The sequence below is a fragment of the Dermatophagoides farinae genome, chromosome 9 (genome assembly GCF_024713945.1).
Source record: "Dermatophagoides farinae isolate YC_2012a chromosome 9, ASM2471394v1, whole genome shotgun sequence".
Taxonomy (NCBI): domain Eukaryota; kingdom Metazoa; phylum Arthropoda; class Arachnida; order Sarcoptiformes; family Pyroglyphidae; genus Dermatophagoides; species Dermatophagoides farinae.
In genome coordinates, this window is record NC_134685.1 from 1,964,253 (window position 1) to 1,988,039 (window position 23,787).

The 23,787-nt window shown below is 29.5% G+C and overlaps 2 protein-coding genes and 1 long non-coding RNA gene across 3 annotated transcripts; 2 read left to right on the plus strand and 1 right to left on the minus strand.

Annotated features, from left to right (window-relative positions):
- On the minus strand, positions 1 to 22,923 carry LOC124497472 (uncharacterized). The gene is made up of 8 exons (XM_047061129.2): positions 21,884 to 22,923; positions 21,621 to 21,800; positions 3,913 to 3,993; positions 3,384 to 3,737; positions 2,717 to 3,313; positions 1,649 to 2,008; positions 852 to 1,587; positions 1 to 788 (listed from the first exon to the last, which is right to left on the minus strand). The coding sequence occupies exons 1-8, from the start codon at positions 22,461 to 22,463 to the stop codon at positions 347 to 349; spliced, it is 3,330 nt and encodes a 1,109-aa protein (XP_046917085.2). The 5' UTR covers positions 22,464 to 22,923; the 3' UTR covers positions 1 to 346.
- Positions 9,939 to 12,638, plus strand: LOC124497474 (uncharacterized). Its single transcript, XM_075734413.1, has 3 exons — positions 9,939 to 10,359; positions 11,215 to 11,423; positions 11,493 to 12,638. The coding sequence occupies exons 1-3, from the start codon at positions 10,113 to 10,115 to the stop codon at positions 12,237 to 12,239; spliced, it is 1,203 nt and encodes a 400-aa protein (XP_075590528.1). The 5' UTR covers positions 9,939 to 10,112; the 3' UTR covers positions 12,240 to 12,638.
- Positions 17,527 to 19,580, plus strand: LOC142597776 (uncharacterized). Its single transcript, XR_012832397.1, has 3 exons — positions 17,527 to 17,726; positions 18,084 to 19,326; positions 19,394 to 19,580. It is a non-coding gene; the product is annotated as an uncharacterized LOC142597776 (long non-coding RNA).
- Positions 22,924 to 23,787: the final 864 nt, after the last annotated feature.

The window sequence follows — 23,787 nt, forward strand, 5'->3', positions numbered from 1 at the left end:
TTAACCAAACGACGGATATTTTAATGCCATTTGATTTTACTTAAAATTACCAAATATTTATAATATATATAAATAATAAAATAAAACAAAATATTATAATGTATTTTGATTGGTGATTGTAGCAATTATGTTGATGTGGGTGTGGGGGATGTGAATAAGATGCGATAAATCAATGTTATAAAAAAATGGGCAATAAAAAATTGGGCACTACAGCATCATATATATCCGGGTGCACAGTATACAAAACGGAGAAAAAAATGCTAAGAAAGAAAGGAGTAAAGGAGGTATGAAGCAAAATGGTGTAGATTTTTCAGATTCTTCATTGGATGCAATAATTTGGTTAAAATCAATATTTTCCTCTATGCCAATCATGTTCATTGCCGTTTCGTTTTGGACCACCACCACCACCACATCCACCACTTCCATTAAGGTTATTATTACGACGATCAGCACTTCGAGTGTACATATCGGAATCAGGACCAACATCACGGAATGCTTCATTAATCGATCCACCACCATTTGGTGATCGTTGTCGTGGTCCAACACCACCACCACCACCATGTAGATAGCCATGATGATGTTCATATGGAACATCAACACCACCACCAACACCGGCTAATCGGCTAGCCATATTAGCCGGTTTATATGAACCGGAATGTAATACAGCTGAACTTTGTAACTGTGACCATGCTGATGCATATTTATGATAGAAACCAGGATTATCACCATTACTTGAATCAAATGTCGATATTGTTTGTGCATCAAGCGAGCTATGTGAATGTTTGAATCTATAAAATATAATACGAATAAGAATTAGATTAATATAATAAAATTGAAATTTAAAGATTTACCGTCTAACGATGATTACAATGATTGTGATGACAGCGGCTAAAAAGACAAATCCACCAAATATGCCTAGTGCAATGATACCGCCCATATTCAATCGTGCTGCAGCAATCTTGGATGGTTTACCGAGAAAATTTTTAGTTGGATTCAAAGGTCCATCAGGAATTTCATTATCCGCAATTCGATTATGTGTCATTGATGGTTTCTGTGTATTCGGACGTTGATGAATGGATGTATGATGTTGTTGATGATGAATGTGTTTATTACGGCTATTAATTGCTGTCGATGTTGAACCAGTAGTAGTAATTGTGGATGATGGTGAACTAGCAGTCGATATAGGTGAAGATGTAGTATGATGATGATGTGATGAAATCGGTATTGATGGTGTCGTCATCGGTGGTAAGGATTGTTCGGGTGTTCTTGAATTATATGGATTATTTGTATTTGTATAAATATTCGAATGTCCATTGTTATTATTTGAATGTTGTTGTTGTTGTTGTTGATTATTATTGACCACGGGTAATAATGCTATTTGTGGTGGTTTAACCGGTAAATTCTGGCCAGGATAACTAGCACGAATAGGATTTGAATCGAAAAATGTTGTTGGATATCCGGTCGTAGGTGGATTCGTAGGTAATGATGGAGGTGTTGTTGTTGTTGTTGATGTCGTGGTAGTCGTCGTAGTAGTTGTACTGGTTGATGCTATCGTAGTCGCTTTACTTGGTGGTGCAGATCGAATTTCTATGAAAAAAAAGGAAAGGAATTGAAATGATGCATTGATTAAAATTGTGTGGCAACTCACCAATACAATAACCGGGTTGTCCTTCCCAATAACCGGCACGATTACATTGAATTAATTTATCACCAACCAATTCGAAACCAGGATCACATTGATATTCAACAATCGAATCAAAACGTGTTGAATTCGAAACCAATGTACCGAAACCATTGGTTATCATTGGTGGATCAGGACACAATACCGGTTCACAACGTGGTGGTGGACCATTCCAAAGGCCATCCGGATCACAAACAAGATTACCACGGCCAACAAGTACATAGCCATCATTACATTGATATGATAATGATGACATATAAGCACGAGATTTATTATTAAGATTATAATTGCCATTTGAAATCGATTGTGGTGGACCACATTCAATATCTGTTTACAAATTTGAAAATAAAAAAAAAATTTAAAAATAAAACCAAAAATTCAATTCATTCAAAAATTTTCTGAATCAAATCTATCGTCCAAGTCTAATTATGTCCATGTCAAAGTATTATTATTTCAAACAAAGAAAAAACACACTACCACTACACAACACTATCACATTAAATCAAACCAAACATATATCCATTATGTGAGAATAGGTTTCGAGGTTAACCCATCATGATGATGATAATATGTCCATGACCATATTATCTCCTTGTTATATATATTGTTGTGTGTATATATAAAAAAAACCAGCAAAAAAAAATAAAATAAAATAAAAGAAACAGTAAAATCTAATCATGGCCAATTGAAATTCATGTTGTTGTTGTTGTTATTGTCGTGCTTCAATGATCATTATTGTCGTTGAAAATCACCAAAAAAAAAAAAATAGAAAACATCAACAACAGTAAAACATAACAATCGGTCATAGTAATTCAGGAGTTAAAATTAGAAAATGATATCATCAAATGATGATTTTAATTATCATCTTCATCATACTTTGTTTTTGACTGAAACATTGAAAGACAAATTGTGTGTGTTTTTTTGTTGTTTTTTTTCTACATTATGACAAGTAATTATTATCATGAAAATGAATGATATATCTGATTAAGATGAAAAAAAATTCCACAAAAAAAAAATATCCAAAACACTACTTACATTTACATTTAGGTGCATATTCACTGAAGAATCCATTCGACATACATGTACGTATATTTGGTCCCAATAATAATGATCCTTCATTACAATGATATTCAATTGTTTGACCAACATCAACTGAACGTATTGATACGGTTGAATTTGGTGGACGTTCCGGACGACCACAACTTAATGGACGATGTTGGCACATATAATTTAATTTTATCTGACAATTTGTATCGGACCAAAGCCATCCTTTTGTACCATCAAATCTTGAACAATTTTCTCTTGTCATCGGTAGATTCCAGAATGATATCGTTACATCTTTTCCATTGATCCATTTCCAATTCTGTTGATTACGTTGATCACGTATAGCACCAAGCCAATATTGACCATTTGGATCATTACGATGACGGCGATAAAGTTCCCATGAAAGGAAACCTTGTAATGCTGGTGATGTTTCATCCACCAATGTACCGCCACGAACTTCACAGAATTTTTTTGCACTTTCAAAATTCAATGGATGTTCATTGTAAAAAATATAACATTTTCCATCATAGGTGGATGTACCGCCTAATGGTTGATCTCGAAATGTTGGACATTGTTCAATGGATAAAGCTATAAATCAAACGACAAAAAAAAATTCATGAAACCAACTAATCAAATGAAAATTATCCGAAACACTCACCATGATCAGTGTATACAAATAATTCACAAATAGATAATGGTGAACTATTTCCATTCGATTCCAACTGTATCGATACGAATGCACCGGCCATTGGACGTGTACATGGTAAATATAATGGCCGTCCTTCTTCAATGAAACCGGTAAATTTTCTACATAATGGATTTGTACCTAAATCCGGTCGATTATTACCAACACGTACAGTAATTGTTGCTGGACGTCCTTGACAACATGAAGCACCAAAATCAATACGTACTAATTGTACAAGAACTGGTTCCAAAAGATTAACATAAAACCATGGTGTACGTTCTGCTTCGGTCATTGTACATGTGGATGGATTGAAAAATGAACTTGGACCTAATTAAATTATTAAATTAAATTAAATTATATATCAAAAGACAAAAAAAACAGATGAGTGAGTTGCAAAAAAAAAATAGACTAAATCCAGGTTGATTAACCTTGAATTATATTATTCTACATTTTCTTTTTTTTATATTATATTATTATGTAATGTAATGTAATAAATACTTACTGCCATCGACAGCTTTTTGTGCATGACCTTGTCCAACAGTGGATGATTGCATGGCAGCTTTACCAATGGCAACGTCAATTACTAAAATTGAATAAATACAACAACAAAAAAAACAAAAGAATAAATAATTAGATTGTTAGAAGTGAGAAAAACAACAACAACAACAACGACAACAACAACAACAAAAATCTAATGAATAATAACAACAAAAAAAAAGATAAATATAAAACACAACAACGCAAAAAAAATAACAACAACAAAAAAAACCATTAATTAATACTCTTTGTATTGTATAATTTGAATTAAATCATCATCATCAACGTTGTCGTTTGTTTGTGGCTGGTGTCTGATCATTATTCAATTGTAATTTGATCCATTTTTTTTCATTCTTTTGAATTCAAATAAGAATTGTGTGTATCATTGTACACGCACATACATTCGTATAGTTGTTGTTGTATAATTATTCAATTGGGGGGAAAAAAATAGAAATAAAAATCACTTGTAGTGTGTACATACACCATTATTAAGTTAACCAGAAATAAATAATGAGATTCAAAATTTCTTTTCAAAGTTTTTTTTTTTTTTTTTTTTTGTTAGAAATGAATCTCTGGTACCATTGTTGTGGTTAATGATGGTGATCTTGAAATCAAAAAAGAAAAAAAATCAAATTGATCATGTGACCTAGAAAAGACCAAGGAAATAAAGAGAGAGAGAGAGATATAAATCGGATTCTATAGAATCATTATAAATTCTCATATTCGATTGATTGATTTGATAGGAAAAAAAAATTTTAAAATTCTCCAATAAATCAATCATAATAATATATAATTGATCCGATTATGAACGTTGAACATTTTTTTCTTTCATCATCATCATATCTACATATCTAATTTGATAATTTCAATTCAAAAAATATGACAGAATATTATGTGTGAGAAATTAAATAGAATTAACCTTAATTTCATCATCATCATTATCAATGAGAAATTATAATGATGATGAAATTGATGATGCTCAATAGATCAACATCAGATTGTCATCATCATCATCTTTATTGTGTCCATCTAAAACAAAAAACTACAAATCTTTGAAATAAAAACGTGTTGAATAAAATTGGCCATACATATGTAGTTTATTATACATATAATGATGATAATAATCATCATCATCATCATTTATCAAACATGATGAAAGTCATTGGGTCAGATGACATTGTTCACATTTGTTGTTATTGTTCCAGAAAACTTGAAATTCGCTGGATCAACAACAACAACAACAACGACAGAAAGAAAAAAAAAAGAACAAACGACATTCATGATGCGTGTGTAAAATGATAATTATACTTACACACACACACACACACACAAACATAATTGGACATATAATGGTCATCTTATTCAGTTATAATGATCTTCATTCATCATCAATGATGACACACACACACACACACACACGTGTGTATCATGTGATATGTGTGCATCGTGTGTTGACAATAATTATAATTTACACAATTATTAAACACCAAAAAAAAAATCAAAATATTTTCAAGTAGCAAATAAAATTTCTTTGTTTTTTCTTCATCATTCCACCATTTTATATATGATGATGATCGTCGAATGACCACCATATATATTGATGATTGATGTGTTTGAATGGAATTTGAATATAACATTATTATATACATGAAAAACAACAAGCTGTCAACACGTTGATTGTTGAAACACATACACCTGTTGCTGCACGTGTTGCTGCTATGGATGATGGAAAATTCAAACGTGTGAAATTTTGAATTTCTATTTTTCAATGATTAATTTCAATTTTTTTTTTTGTCTTTCTAAATAAACATTAACATAAACATTTGACATGGTTAGATGTTGTATGATGATCGATGTGTCAAAATTAAAGAAAAAAAAATTGTCAAAAGAGACAGAGGGATCAATGACATTCAAAGATGTGTGCGTGTGTGATGATGATGATGATGATGGGATAACCAAATCAATCTATTTATGGATGTCATTCATTCATTTATATTTTATGTGAATCATATGGCCATCATATAATTATTCATCAATGTCATAATTATTATTATCATCATCATCGTCATTATAGGGACAATTATGATTTTTCATTTTCATATTTGCCATTTTCATTTTTTTTTCATTTTTTCATTTTTCATTTTGTTTTCAAAACAAAACAAAAAAACGATAATGGAAATGAAATGAAATGATGATAAGCCTTTTGTCCATGGGCCCATTGTTTTTCGTCGATAACGATGACGACAATGATAGTAACATAAATGAAAAAAAAACAATTTATAAATGTTGATTGTTTTGAAGAAAATTCACTTAAACATTAAACAAAAGATAATGACAAAAAAATGACAAAAATCAAAATTTAACATCACATTATTCGATTGATTGATTGATTGATCGATTATCAGTAGCAGTAAACACTTTTAATCTTTTGTATGTGTGTGTTCCAAAAAAAAAAAATCATTGAAAGTTTTGGATTTTTTTTTTCACTGAAATAAAAAAAAAGGAAATTAATCGATTGTTCCAATATTATTATTGTACATACACACAAAAAATTTTTTTGTTATTGGTGGTTCCAATAGATGGATCAATCAATACCATTATCGATAAAAATGTTTATTTTTTTTTATCAATCAATGAACAATCATCGTAAAAACAAAACATTCGAATATCAAAAAAAAAAAAAAAAAATATCGACTATCGATAGTGGCCAAAACAAATGAATTCGTCCATCAATCAACAACAAACATAAAAAAATCACATTCGAAAATCAAGAATTAACCTGCCTGCTGCAGTTTTTTTTTTACAAAAAAAAACCAGAAATCAGAAATAAATTCTATTCAAATTTATTTGAAACAAAACCAAAACGAAAAAAATGGCTACTTTGACCGAATTTGATTTTTTTTTGTTTTTGTTTTTTTGTTATATTCCGATCGTTTGACATGATAATTGATTCCAAAACGAATGTGAACAAAGTGTAATTATTACTATAAGAAAATATTTAAAGCCAAGTTCAATCGATTGTGTATTGGTGGTTAGTGGACAGTCCAATTATTTTTTTCCCTCCCCCCGTTGAAAGACAATTTCCGAACCACACATTTCTCATTTCAAAACAGGGAGGTGTCGAAAATTCCGGTTGGACACAGATGAGAAAAAACAGAAAACAGCAAAACAAGACTACCGATGGAAAAAAAAACCGACAACGATCAATTGTTTGTGAAAAATAAATTTTTTTTTTTCATTTCTTTTGTTCTGTTCTGTTCTGTTCTGTTTTTTTTCCTACTCGCCATACATGGTTGATTTGAAACAATTTGTCTATCGAAACCTAAATTATCTCAGAAATTTTCAGCATTTTTTTTTCTCTACTAAACGGACAAAAATGAATGAATGAACAACAACAACAACAACAACAACAACAGCAGCAGCAGCAACAACAACAAACAGTGACAAAACATCCTGTTAAAAGAAGAAAAATCATCAAAAAAAAAAAAAGAAAAGAAACAAGTCAGCCCATCATTATTATCGAATTGAATGGAATGGATAAATTCCCGTTTCCGAGAAGTAAATATCAATCAAAAAAAAAGGGAATGAAATTCCGTTATATTCGATTCGATTCGATTCGGTCTCAATATTCATTTTGTTTTGTTTTGTTTTCGTATCTGTCAACACAAAATGATGATTATAACAATAACAATGATGACTATACAAGACGTAAACAAATATTACTGTCCCTAAACGGTTCGTTGGGTTTGTCAAATTTTTTTTTTTTTTTTTTTTGTTACTGTTTGGGGTGAATAACAACAACAACAACAACAACAAAAATGAATGGGTTGCAATCACAAAACTAAGAAATTTTTTTTCTTTCGTTCTTCAACAGGAATTGAACAATTGACAACTATGTATGATGGTGGTGGTCACCCAAAATAAAAAGCAAACGAATGAATGAAAATTTCCGTTTTTGTTTACTTCATGTGAATGAATTTAAATTTTGTGAAAAAAAAGAACAAAAAACAATTACAGATAATTCAATTGTTGTCGATGATGATCAATGATCAAAATCAATTGATTGAAATAAAAATTGAAAAATTTATTTTCTCAATCATCATATATGAAGGTCAAGACACCTCATCGTCATGTCATCGATATTTATTTGATTGCCATTTGTTCCAGCGCACTGTGTGTGTGTGTGTGTATGTCTGTGCAGATTCCATTATTAAAATTTACATATCAAGTTCACACTTGGACACAATCATTACACACACACACACATACATTACAAATGTGTATGTGCGATCCATTCGAATGGATTCGTGAGTCACGCAATCAAATTATTTATCAAGAAGAAAACAGAAAATCTCAATTGGACCATATTGTTATTGTATAAAATCAACCATAAAGGTCTCGATGATGATAATGATGATGATGATAGCTAATTTTCAATAATCAATAAAAAAGTAACAACTACAACTACAACTACAACTGCAACAACAACAACAATAATAATAAAAATAATAAATCAATCGATCGATTGATCCAGTCATCATCATCATCATCATAATCATTGTTTGTAACGAAAAAAAAGAGAGAGTCTGCGCCAAAAAAAAAACAGTAAAACATCAAAACAAAACAAGACAAAATAAAAAAATTAATTAGAGCAAATTTTTCACCTTTCATTCATTCATTCGTTCATCAATCAAAAAAAAAAAAAAAAAGGATTGAACTTTAACTTTCACGATCACACACTTGGTGATTATTATTATTGATGATGAGAATGATTTCGGTAGTTATTTTCATTTTTCTTATCTTTTTGAAAATTTGATTACAAACATTTTACACACACACACACACACACATTCAAGATTCGTGATTCATTATCATTATTATCGAATTATAATGACAAAGAAAGAAAAAAAATTTTAATTTTCTCTTTCTCTTTCTCTTTCCAACAGATTTTTTTTTTGTCTTTGTTTCAACAAATTATTGGCTATGTGTAACAAACAAACACACACACACACACACACACAGATATGGATCAAAAGATTATTATTGGTGGTCTATAATTAGATCATTAAATGAGTACATGGAAAGTGTTTATGTAAATGTTGCAATAATTAGTTTCTAATATATTTGGAATCAAAAGTCAAGTCAAGAAAAAAAATTTTTTTTCTTTCTACATGAAAATAAAGATGAATCGATTATACCGCCACCACCACCACCTGCTGCTGCTGCTGCTGGTTTTGGACCCAACATTGATTAGAAAAATATCGATCGATAATGGACAATCAACGTATTATTTATTGTCTAGCCAGTGATCAATGAGATTTTGATTATTTTGACAGAAAAAAAACATAAAAAAAAAATTCTCATTTATTTTGCCAGCCAATATCAACATTGAATGACATTGAATTCAACAAAATCAATTCATCAATACAATTATTTTGCCATATTTCCTTATTATATATCGATTATTATTATTGATCAACATCAAAAGCAACAGCCCGATGATGATGATGATTTCAATCAGGTCGGTTTAATACACAAAAAAAAAATTTTTTTTTTCTTAAATTATAGCATGATTTATTGATTATTTATTAGTCGATAACAGAGCTTTATACAAACACATTACCGAAATAATTATCGATTTGATTGGATTTAATTGCTGTGTATCAAAGAACATTATTATTGGCTTAGTTTGATTTATATCGTATTTGGGTATTTGATCAATTTGATTGATACAATTGTCATGTGTATTCCATACATGTAGAAATGTATGGAATCTTGGATATTCGAAAATAACAAAAAAAAAAAAAAATAAAAAAAAAATACAGGATGAAGAAGACAATCAGCAATAAAAAATATTTAAAATTTATTATCATTTGTTATGGCATTGATGAGAATAAGGCGGAAACATTAATTTATCTTTTGATTGATATTGATTTCAAGTTTGTGGTACTTTGATCATGATAATTAAAACTGAAACTGATTATATGATTCAATAAAAAAAAATGATAATAATAAATTATAATTGATAAGTGCAATAAGTCTCAGGTTTTCTCGATAATTTTTTTCAATGTGAATCTCAAAAGTTATAAAATAAGTTTGTTTGTTGCTCGTTTAGCTGATCATTTGTTGTTGTTGTTGTTGTTGTGGTTGTTGTAACATTCAAAAATGACTTCGCAATCGATTAATGATGAAGAAAAAAAACTTGAAAATGAACTATTCGACCAATTCAAAGACATAAATCCAAATGATCTAATACGTGGAAAAACACCGGATGATATAAATGAACGATGTTTTAAACTTGTACAAATTTATATGGCAAATAATGACCAATGGAAACGATTATGTAAAACAACAAATGATTTGAATGTACGTCGAATAACCGGTGGTATGACCAATCAACTATATTATGTTGGTTTAACCCTAGAAAGGTAACCTTATCGATATTGCGGGAAAGGTAACCTACGTAAATTTTACGTAGTTGATATGCCTAACTTATTTCCGCTATAAAAATTATTTATCTGATTATTTATGTTAAATTTTAACGTTTATTCATTGAATCAGACCTCTATTTTATATTAAAAGAAAAAAAATTTATTTTTCAAAAGTGGAAAGTTCCAAAATATCAAATCAAAGATATGGTGTAAATTATGAATTTTTTTTTATTGTCAATTTTGAAATTATCACAGCGTCAAGAAAAAATGAAAAATGATCCTGTAAATATGATTAATCAATCGATGATTGTGTATCGAAACATGATTGACAAATTTTTATCTGATATTCGCCACGGGGGCGGTGCCACAACGTTTACATCCGGTCGTTGTTAAACGCTTTTTGCAAGCATTTTAATTTTGAATAAAGTGAAAAACATAAACAAATGAACAGAAAAGACGTTTATTTCAAAAAATATTGCGACAAAAAACGTTTTTGACAAGTGAAAAGATAAAAAAAAGAAAAAAATTAAAATTATTTTTATTCATAAATGACGTTTTTTGGGAAAAATTTCCGAAACTATCGCTCTCAGCAAAATTTTCTAAGATTTTTCTATGCTGATTCAGGCAACTATACGTAAATTTTACGTACAAGCTTTTACGCCTGAGCTTATAGATAACAGATAAAAGGCAAAAACTGGGTCTTTTCTATTTCTAAAGGTGTAGAAATATATTCTTGAGGAATAGAAAGGGGTTCCAGCTGTCTTAGCATCGTGAGTGTTTTTTTGGAACATTTTGAAGTGCAAAAAGCATAAATTTTACGTAGGTTACCTTTCTAGGGTTAAAGAATAACATCAATGAAATTGATAACGATGCAATAACGATTAAATTCTATCAAAGTAAACATTTTAAAAAAGATATTATCAATGGTGATACAGATGATGAACGATTAAATGATACAATCATTTCAATCATCATCAGTGAACAAGGAATAGGACCAAAAGTGTTTGGCATATTATCGGATGGTATAATTCAATCATATCATGAGGTAATTATCTAAAAAGTGTTAATTTTAAATTGATGACAATTTTTTTTTGTTCTCTCCAAAAAAATATAGCATGAACAATTTCGTCCAAAACATCAACATAATGATCGATTGTTAAAAAAATTAGCATATCTTTTAGCAAAATTGAATAATTTAGATATTCCTATTGCAAAAGATAAATTCTATTTGATTGATATTCTAACCAGTTATATACATGAAGGATATCGACACCACGATGTTTTATCATTGGCTAAAGAATTTAATCTTAGATATTTACTTGAAAATGATTTCCTTGCCGAAATGGATTGGTTTGATTCATTCATTCGATACTATCTGGATCAATGTCCTATGGTTTTCAATCATAATGATTTTCGTGGCAACAACATAATGGTGTTGAAAGATAGTGATGAAATACTTCTTTGTGATTTTGAATATAGTTCATATGGATTTCGTGGATATGATTTAGCATCATTTCTAATGGAATGGGATCGAAACTTTCTTAATTTTGAAGATACTAGTCTTCCATCGGATGATGTTGTTGAAAAATTTATTCAATTTTATATTGAAGGTTGGGAACAAATTGATCCTGGTTATTCGACAAGAGAAGAAAATTCATGTCAGAAGATAATGAACGAAACAAAAATCGGTTATTTATTTGTTCTCATTCATATTATGGGTGTAACATTGCATCAAAAAGAAGAAATTATTGCAAGTTTACAATTTGATCCTAAAAAAATTTCAATAGGAGTGAATTTCATGTTCAAACGATATTTGGATTTTAAAAATTTATTAATCGAAGAAAAAATTATTGATTATTAATACTGAAATGATGATGAGACATGATGATGATGGACCTTGAATTCAAATATCAGTTCCATCATCATCATCATCATCATCATCGTTGATGTCATTTTTTTTTTGCTGGCCACACACACACACACTACACACAAAAATGCTACTGTCATTCATTTGAATACGATAAGAATAAAAAAACAAACAAACAAACACTCCCACATATTATATATATATGAAACACCTACACATCTTTTATTCTTTGTTTTTTTTTTATCTGAAAAAACAAACAAACAAACATTATGTGTGTGTATGTGCGTGTTTGAAAAATCACACAATGAAACAACAAACAATAATATGATTAAAGGTTTCCGTTATTTGAAACAAAAGACAAATAACAACAACAACAACAACAACAACAACAAATTTCTGTTTAACACTTTATTGTCACTATATGTGGTTATTTATTACTTGTTTCAATGTTGAAGGAATAGTGGAAAAAAAAGAAGGGCACGGATTTTGGAACAGCATATTTTTTTTTCCTCAAAAAGCAACAAGTGTAAAAGAAAAATTGTCAACAATGATGATGATGATGATGATGGAATAATTATCCATCGAATCATTAGACAGAGATATATACACTTGAATTTTCATTTTGTTTCATTGTAACAATCAATGTTTAAATAGTCGGCACTATTATTATTTGACATTCGAATCTTTCATTCATAAACAGCAGAAGAAATAAAAATTGTTTTGGATCAAAAAATGGAAACAATGGATTGTATCATCATCATCATCATCGTCATTATGTTGATGAATCTTTGAATTCAATAGCTCGATTCATCATCATCATCATCATTATCATCATCACCATAATTATGGCTTCAAAGTGAATATTTTTTTTTCTTTTTCTCTCTAATTCAATCATCATCATTTTTTGTTTATGGTGAATGAATAAACAAATGAATAGAATGAATCGACTCAAAGTAAATGTATAACCTTGTTAAGCCATTTGTGTGTATTTGAATTTTTATTTTTTCTCTGATTGTGCGTGTGTGTGTGTGTGTGTGTGTGAATCTTGAAACAAAATATTTGGCCAAATTTTTTCATTGTAGAAACAATAGATCAAATGGAATGGTTTTGAATTTTATTTTTTTATTTTTTTGTTTATTCAATTCAATTCAATTCAAAAAAAAAATCCAATCAATAATCAATTGATTGTTGTTGAATGGGGGCGAATGAAAAAAAAAATATAACCGAAAGTGTAGCAATAGTGATTGATTGATTGATCAAGATTTTGTTTTGTTTATTCAACAACAACAACAACAAAAACTAATAATTCAATGTGGGTGGACAAACAATCGACATAATGATGAAATCTAGAGAGAGAGATAGAGAGATCTATAGAATTCAATTAATCAAATATATCATCGTTTTGTGACCATTCATATTCAGCTCATCACGCATGCTCGAATCGAATTTAAATGTGAATGAATTTGGAATTTGAACGACACAAAAATCGATTTTTTCATTGAATAGAATAAAATGGATCAAAGATTCGGTTGATTGATTCCTTTTTTTTCATCTCTTTCTTTATCTCTATTTTCATTATCATCATCACCATCACCATCATATAACAATCGATATGAAGCCGGTTAATTCACACATCTCATCATATGCTATATTCACAATTCTTTCTTCTTTCTACTTTTTTTTTCTATTTTACCAAATCAATACGAATTGTCAAACATACAAAATTTGAATACCGAACACACACGGTAATTGGCGTCAAAATCATCATCATCATCACCATTACCGACAACAACAGCAATCATCAATCAATTTAAATAAAGAAAATCTTTTCACAACCTCAATTTCAATCGTAAAGTTAACGAATGGAATACAAAAGGTAAAAAAAAATTTCAATAATTTTAAAAACGATAAATCGATTGTATCGAATCAATTTTTTTTCATTTAGCCAACAATTTTGATGATGATAATTCATTCAATTGTCACTATGATGTTCATGACCGTGTGTGTGTGTGTGTGTGATTCGGAACAAATTTCCCTGAAAAAATGGTGAAAATAGCGGATCAATTAATGATGATGATGGATCGTATATCTGGATCATAGGATGATATTAAGAAATCTTTTCGGGTCAGGTTAATTGAATATTTCAAAAATTCATTCATTTCATTCATTAAATTCATCGATGTATTCATAGATGAACGACAATACGAACAAACAACGACAACAACAGCAGAAGAAAATTTTTCATTTAAAATATTGTATTTCACCATCTTGAAATGAATAATGGAACAATAACGACGGATATCATCATCATCATCATCATCATCATCATCATCATCGGATCATCATCATCAATGTTGATTTGAACTTTAAAAAAGTGGAAAAAAAAGAAAATTCAATTTTCTTCTTTTTCTTCCGAAAAAACCATTGGATTACACTATATATCCGGGGGATTTTGATGAATGAATGAATTGTATAAACTAAATGTCATATAGCGTGTCATTATCATTATTATCGTCATCATTATCATCACTTTAACAACAACAACAACAAAAAAAATCCAATCAATTCAATGTCTCGATATTGTGTCATATTATGAACGGAAAAAAAAATTTCCATTCCGATACTACTACTACTACTACTACCATTTAGGTGATGTGATTTTTTCATTCATTCATTCATTCATTCATTCTATTCGATTCTATTCTTTGGTATGAAATGAATGAAAACAAGAAGATGAAAAAAAAAACAACGAAACAACAACAACAACATTGACACACACACACACACACATACATACAAAAAAAAGGGTCAAAAGAAAAATTTTGACCGAAAAAAAAAATACAAATTGAATTCATTGTGTGTGTGTGTGTGATTGAATTATTAAAATGAAAAAAAAAATTTGTAAAGTTTTCGTTGTTATACTACTACTACTACTACTAACACAATGTTTTACATTCATATATTTTTTTTTCTATCTTTCTTCAGGTTGATTGAATCTAATTTGTCTAAATTCAAAGTTTTCCGATATATATTGTATATGTGTATGTGTATGTAATACATATTATTGTTTACCCTACATTTTTTTGTAGTATAAAATCCTTATGAAAAATTCAAGTTCGAGGACACACACACACACACACAACAGGATAAGAAGAAAAAAAAAGTAGGACAAATCGACGGTCGGTTTTGGGTTTTGGTTTTTGGTTTTTTTCTTTTGGATAGATAATGGCATGACCATTGTGTATATGGCCATTCATATATATATATATTCTACCTGATGATGACCTCGATTTCTTTTTTTTTTTTTTTTTTGTTTTTTGTTTTCATTCATTCGATATATATAAATTAAAAGACCTAACTTGGCTTGATTTTGGATTATTTTTTTTTTTTCTCATTGGTTGTAGGTAGTAGTAGTAGTATACTAGTTTATTATAGGAAAAACATTGGAATTCAAACAATTTATTATACCGGGAAATCATATCAGTGTGTGTGTGTGTGTGTGTGTGTGTGTGTGTGTGTAAGTATGGCGCCCGATTCAATCAAAAACAAAAAAAACAATCTGGAAATCATCCAATGTGTTGTGTGTGTGTGTATATGTCTTTGATTTAATCAAAATCAAAATCTGATCATGGAAAAAAATACCAAGAATGTATACATTATTACATCATTTATGAATGTGAATGAAAAATTTCGAATGTTTTGATTATACGAAATTCGAGCATTGTCATTTGTCGTCGTCGTCGTTGTTGTTGTTCTTGTTGGTGGTAATTATTTACAATTTACAAATTAAAATTTGTATAAAAAAAATAGAAAAATTACTTGATAATTAATCCATTTAATAATAAAAATGTTCATCAATCAATCAATGATGTTAATGGGATTCACCGTAACGAAAATAAACAAACAGTTTGTCAATAATCTATGATTAAAGCATATATATACAATATAATCATCGTTGTCGTCATCATCATCATAAATCTATAATAGAATCAAATCAAATACAGAACAAGATAATCTACTTGTTGTTGTTGTTGTTTTTTCTTCCATCATCATCAAATTGATCAACAAATAAGCAAAAAAAAAAATCAAATCAAATCAATGATAATCAATTCAGGTTCAAATAAGAATCATCATCATCATCATCATCGAAGAGAGGTAAAAACAATTTTTTTTTCTTTTCAAATATTTGGCTGAAGATTAATTGATCACATATATTTTTTTCTTTAGACTATGTCTTTAGGCTTCCGGGGGCTACTTGATAAATCTTGTTCTTGATATCTTTTTTGCTTTTGAAAGAAGTTTTTTTTTATTTACGATTGAATTAATTGTAAATTGTATGGTGATGGTGGTGGCCACATATATATGGAATAAACTGGTTCTCTTGTTGATTAATATATATTGATTTGATTAAATGAAACGAAACGAAAAGAATCAAACCATCATCATCATCAACACAATCAACAAGATTTTTGTTTTGCCATTGATGATGATGATGATGTCCATTAGCCACCAACACACACACACAGGTAACTTGATAGATGAGAATATAAATTTTCATCATAACGAACGTTTTTTTTTTCCTTCTTTACATTAATTCTCAGGTCAGCCGGTTTTTTTTCGTTTGGCATGTTGTACATACTTTCAAAAAAAATGGGATGGTGGTGAGAGAGAGAGAGGGTACTACATATATCAAACTGACCAGACAAGTCTTTTATTATATTACCGTTATATGTTTATGTGATGATGATGATGCTGATGATGATCATGATCATGATCATGACAATGACGACAATTTATTCGAAAAAAAAGAGAGGTTTCATTTTACACAATATTTCTCTCTCTTTTCGTGGATTAAATGTAAAAAAAAACAACATGAATGTTCATCGTTCGATCACAACAACAACTACACAAACATGAATCAACCAGTCGGTTGATTTTTTTTTTTTGTTCTGTAAAACAACAACAACAACAACAACAAAAACAAAACGAGGTCAAGTATATGTCTATGGAATCCGGTCCGATCTCCTTTTTTTTTGTTTTTTGTTTTGTTTCTCTCGGCATCAATCAACCAATCACCGAATCTTGCCATTCAACTCTATAAGATTTTCATCATTTATATCAATATTTCATTTAACCGGATATCATCATCATCGTCATCATCATCATTTTCCAGAATGGTTATTGATGATGATGATGATGATGATGATAATTATTAAGCCGATTATTTGTTTGCCTACAATATATTCAATAATTTTTTTTTTTTTTTTGAAATCCAGTTTCACCTGATAAACATTATATATATATGAGAAGAGAAAGAAACAACGCCCACGAATTAATTGAAATATATATGAATACAATAATAATTCATCATCATCATCAACAGCAGCAGCAACAACAACAGAAATGAAAAAAAAAATAGTAGTAACAAGATAGGACCTTGCATCTTTGTTTGTTTGTTTGTTCGTTATCGTAATTGTAACGGTATGTATGTATGTATGTGTTGTACACAACACAATACAATTAAGGGCGATGTTTTTTTTGTTTGCTGTTTCGTTTCATTATTTCGAAATAAATTTCGACATGATGATGATGATGATGATGATGTCTTGTCTTATTGTCAGCATGATATCTTGTCAGTTATTCAAATATAAAGAATCTATCACATTCATACATTCATTCATTCATTCACGAGGGGTAAATATTTGACTTCTGAATTTTTCACAGAAAAAAAAATTTTTGCCATTTTTGAAATGATCAAATTTCAGCTGTTTGATAATTAATTTATCCATTTGGTTTCATGAATTAATTTTTCTTTTTTTTCTCTTTCTTTTTTTTCAGTGTTATGTAAATTCAAGAATTTCGACATATCGTTACAATGGTGGCCCATTGATTATTATTTTTTTTCCCATAATTTATTGCCAATTTGGCCATGATTGATATATGAAATCATATCATAAGCATCCAAGACTAATCTAATGAAAAAATTGAATTTCATCTTGAAAATATTTGCCTCTTTCTCTACATGATTTCTTACATCCACACTATAACCATAATGGTCATCTTGAATGATCATTATCACCACCACCACCAACATCATCATATGGATGGTACCAATTGGCACCTTGTTTGTTTAACAACAACAGCAACAAAAGCATATCTTATGACCATACCTAACCATCAACATCATCATTATGATCACTAGAATTATGGCAATGTGTAAATAAAAATGAACGAAGAAAAAAAATCAAACAGAACGATGATGAAAAAAAAAATTATCAACACACACACACACACACACAAATTCAACAAACATCAATTTCATCATCATTCAAAAACTTGTTGACTGACAAGTCTTTTTTTTTTTTTTTTGATTATTATTTCATTTCTTTGAAAACATTGAAAATTTCAACGAGGGGTTACTGACTTTGATCATCATCATCATCATCAATGCCATTAGCATTACAGATCCACGATGATGATGATGATGATCATCATCATCACTGAAAGAAGAAGAAAAAAAAGAAAGAAAATTCATTCACAAATGTATGGCATGTATATATTATATGAATATTTGTGCTATAAAGACAAGTTTACAATTTGATGTGGCGCGGTAAATTCATCCAGTATAATCGAATTGAGAGAATGAGAAATGTTTACTATATCAAAAAAAAAAAAAAAAAACAGTACATTCGCGGTACATATCATAACGATCATCCTCATCTTGATGGTGGTGGTGGTTGTGGATTTTTATCGACAACATTTTTTTTTCTTTTTTGAATCAGTCATTCAATATTTGAACATCAAGAAAACATTTAATCAACCAACCAACAACAACAGCAACAAGTAGAATGAATATCTATGAATGTTGATGATGAAAAATCACGGAACTACATTATAAAACATCATCATCATCATCATGATGCAAAAATACAAATAGTAAAGATATGTCGTCGAAATGGCTTTTTGTTGTTGTTGTTGTTGTTGTTTATGATGTTTTTAAAACATCAACAATCAACAATGATGATGATAATGAATATTCAAATTCATATGTGAAATTTTTTTTTTTTCGTTGTCGTTGTATGTATGTATGTCTCTCCTATATTTACATTTCAAATGAAATAATTTTTTTTTCTATATTTCACATCTAGAATATTCTGGTCAAACCAAAAAAACGAGAAAAAAAAATATTCAATCACGAAAATAAGGAAATTGATCATCATGATTGTGTGTGTGGTGGTGGTCAAGTTTGGTTCATTTCATGCCATGAATTCCTAGTTCATTAAAAAACATTAAATAAAATGGGCAAAAGAAAAAAAAAATCTTTGTTTCTTATCACATCAACATCTATAGTAGTAAATCTTTCAACGTTTATCATTGATGTTTATCATCTATCCATCATTCATTCATTAAAGTATTTGTGTTGTATACACGATTGATGTGAATAATTTATTTTACCAAATCACAAATCACAAACATTATAATTATAATAATAATAATAATTTAACCAGGGAGAATAGAATCAGTTTCCTAAATCAGAAACCAGCTGATATGAATCATCATTTTTTTAAGTGAACAAGATGACGATAATGAGTATTGAATGATGATCTTGAAAGATAAAAACACATGAAATAAGGAAAATGATCATGATCATCATCGTTATCGTTATCAAAAACTTTTTCGATCAATCGATAAGTGATCAGTAACGTTGGGTACGGGAAATAAAAAAGATTTTCATTTTTTTTTCTGCACACATATATCCCAATACCAAACGGTAACCGGTAATTCATTAGTAATACGAATAAAAAAAAGGAGCAATAATAACGACGACGACTCATTATCATTGTGATGAAACTAGAAAATTTTCAAGTGCAAGCAGACTTTTTCGTTTTTTTTTCATCATCATCAAAATATAATTAGTTCAGGTAAATTATTCGAAATTTTTTTTCCAAAAAAAAGGAAAAAAAATTATCTAGAGAGATCATCTTCGAATGAATTAAAATTAAAAATTTTCATCATATCATTCGGGTTTGTTCATTTGTTGGTCATCATCATCATCATCGATATCTGTGGTATCGATTTAAATTGGGAGATGAAAAAAAAAATCCCTTAGAGGGGCTTTCCATATCACCACTATATGGACAACAGGTCTATCATCATCACCGGCGATGATGATTTAAATCCATACAAAATGTTAAGACTTTCTCTGAAACATTTTTTTTTTTTTTTTTGGTTCATGTTCTGTGCTCTAATTTATTGCACATTCTTTTTTTTCATTCTCATTCGTGTCATTATATTACCCTCACACGCACACACACACACACACATAATACATGAGGCCACACATTCTTTGGTGTGTGTGTGTGTGTGTCCTTGAATATTTTCAGATATACCGGCAACACATGCACCAAATTTTTTTTTCTTTTAATGGACCTTTGGAGCTTGATTGCCGATGATGATGATGATGATGAAGCGCCGCTGACCTTATTATTAGTGAAGAATTTTTTTTTATTTTTCATTTACCAACCACACTTTGATTGGTCATTGGGCTCTCTACACAATCAACAATTCAAAAAAAAAAAAAAAGTTTTTTTCTGGTGAATCATCAACAAGTTGGTTTTTTTTGCTTTTGATGATTCAAGATATCCGTAATCATCATAATAATGATGATGATGATGGTGATCACCATAATGATGCCATTATGGTGATCATCTTGATCAATCCTTATGATGAATGATAGGTGCATAGGTCAGTACATCATTATGATCATTGGTTTATTTCAGGAATCAAAAGAGAGAGAAAGAAAGATGAAAAAAATCGAAATCTATCTATTTATCTCTGATTCTATTGTTTTTGGAAAAAAACACAAAACAAGACAAAAAAAAGAAATAAAATATTTTTGCATCCATTATAAAAAAAATTGGTTGGAAACAATCGAACAGCCAGTCAACCAATGGGCAACCATTGATGATGATGACCTTTGGCCTTTTTCAGTTTTTTTTCTATTTTCTTTTCTTTCTATGAAAATTATTTTGAAGAAAAAAAAGAATTTTTTAGGTGTGTGTGTGTGTGTGTGTGTGGTGATGCTAATCAAAATTTCAAAAAATCGAAAGTTTGAAAAAAAATCTTCGATCAAATGATGTGCATGTGTGTGTGTGTTGATCGTCATGAGGTTGGGTTAGGGGTCATCATTGAATGGAAAAATTTTTTTTTTTTTATCATGTCCAGGGTTTGGTTTGTTTGCCCATTATGTTCATATGTGTGTGTGCGTGTGTGTTTGTTTGTTTCATTCCCTTTCATAACTATGGTAAACTTTTATTCGAAAAAAAAAATTTTGAAAAAAATGACCAGAAAATTTGCAAAAAAAAATACACTTACCACAAAATGGAATGCCTTCTGGTGTCCAGGTGCCATTCTGATTACATGCACGTCTTGATGGTCCAAGCAATTCATAGCCATAATCGCATGTATATGTTACAATTGTACCAGCATTTAGACGTTCATTTGTGAATGTAACCGAACAATGTAATGGTGATCCTGGATAGCTACATGTTTGTTCTGTATTTAAATTCATCAATCAATGAATTTATTATTTTTTACAATCATCGATTCACGTATATTTATGCTCAAAGAAAACGTACCTGCAGCAATGAAACTTTGTTTCGGATCAATAGTGATCATTATAATCATTGTAATAATCACTTTGATTGGATTTGAATGATGATGAAAAAATAATGGTGATGATGATGTGAATTTGGTTGATGAAAAATTTGATCGCCTATTTTTTGATGATAATAATTTTGTTGTTTTTGTTGATGATGATGATGATGATGATTGTGATGGGCGACAATATCGATTATTATTATTGAACATTATTGTTGATTTAATTGACTTGATTAATAACATTATTAATTCATTAAACGGATATGATGATGAAGATGATGATGATAATGATAATGGCATCGATTGTTTCGATGATGATGGTGATGAGCAAAATTCTTGATTTGAAAATGGCATTGATGATGAAAATTGTTTCATGAAAGATGACTTAGATGATGATGATGACCAATATGGTTGTTGTGACGATGTAAATGATGATATGACAAAATTATTTCGATCATTTTGATCATCATACAGTAATGATGAACAAATCATATCATCATCACAATCATCATTTTGATTACGTGGATCATCAATCATTTTTGTTGTTGTTGTGGGCATATTTTTTCAATTTATAAACAATTTAAAGATTCAATGTTTTTTTTTCATTCAAACATTCCAAATGATAAATTTTTTTTTTTTTTTTTTTGATCAAATCACATCACACTTGGTTTTAAGAATATAAACAAAAAAAAAACAGACACACACACACACACACACTGCCACTACTGTGTGGATATAGATACACAATCAAACACCGAATAACCGTTTTGGATTAAGAATCGAAATTCGCATTACACCGAGATTTTTTTTTTTTTTTTTGCTATTGTTGTTGTTGTTGTTGTTGTTGTTATTAGTTTCAATACTTGGCTTTAACTGACTTTTGCCGCCACTTGTTCATCATTTTCATCATTATCATTTTCGTTTTGTTCATCTTGGTCTTCGTAGTCGTCGTCGTCGTCTTTGTAAGTTTCTTTTTTATCTTTGTAGCCAGAAAAACGAAATATTCACGAATGCACGAAACACACACATGCACACACAAACAAGGCACAATCATCTGACAGCAGCAATTTTCAACAAAAAAAAACGAATGAAAAATAAATTTTGTTCTCTCTCTCTTCATCTTTCTTAGGTCGTTCTCTCTCTATCTCTCTTTCACAGTTCCTCTGTATGTGTGCATGCTATTTGCTCTCTTTTTTTTTTTGTTTCCTTCATTCAAATTCACCTGGCTTGTCTTGTTGTATGTTTGTGTGAAAAAAAAAATTTTTGAAAGAAAAAAGAAAAAATCTTACCTGTTCTACCTGTATGAATGAATGAATGGAATGAATGAAACAGGTACGTTGGGTTAAATTTTTTTTTTATTTTTTTTATTTTTATTTTGTAGCGGTTGAATGGACACAAACACTGTGTATATATTGGATGGATGGTTGGAATATATGGATAAAAAATCAATGATGGTAAATATTGTAGTTGTTGTTGTTGTTGTTGTTGTTGTTATTATTATCTAACTAAAACGATGACTCCCGATGTTCGATGGTTTATGAATAATAATAAATAATCCATCCATTACGGTCAAAGGTTAAATATCATGATCATGATGGTGATTGGTTGGTTGATCCATGTATGGATCATCATTGAATTTCACAAATGATGATCAGATAAAAAACAATTTTTTTTTCTTTCACATCTTCCATTCATTGGTGATAAATCTTTTCTATCGGTCGGTCGGTAGGTAGGCAGATGAAGAAAATTTAGTAAAAAAAAAAATTTGATAATCTTCCAATTAATTACATGCGAGAAAAAAAACCAGCCGACAACAACATCAAAAAGGATAAAATTTTGAAATTTAAAAAAAAAATTTTTTCATATTCACAGGGTTTTTTTT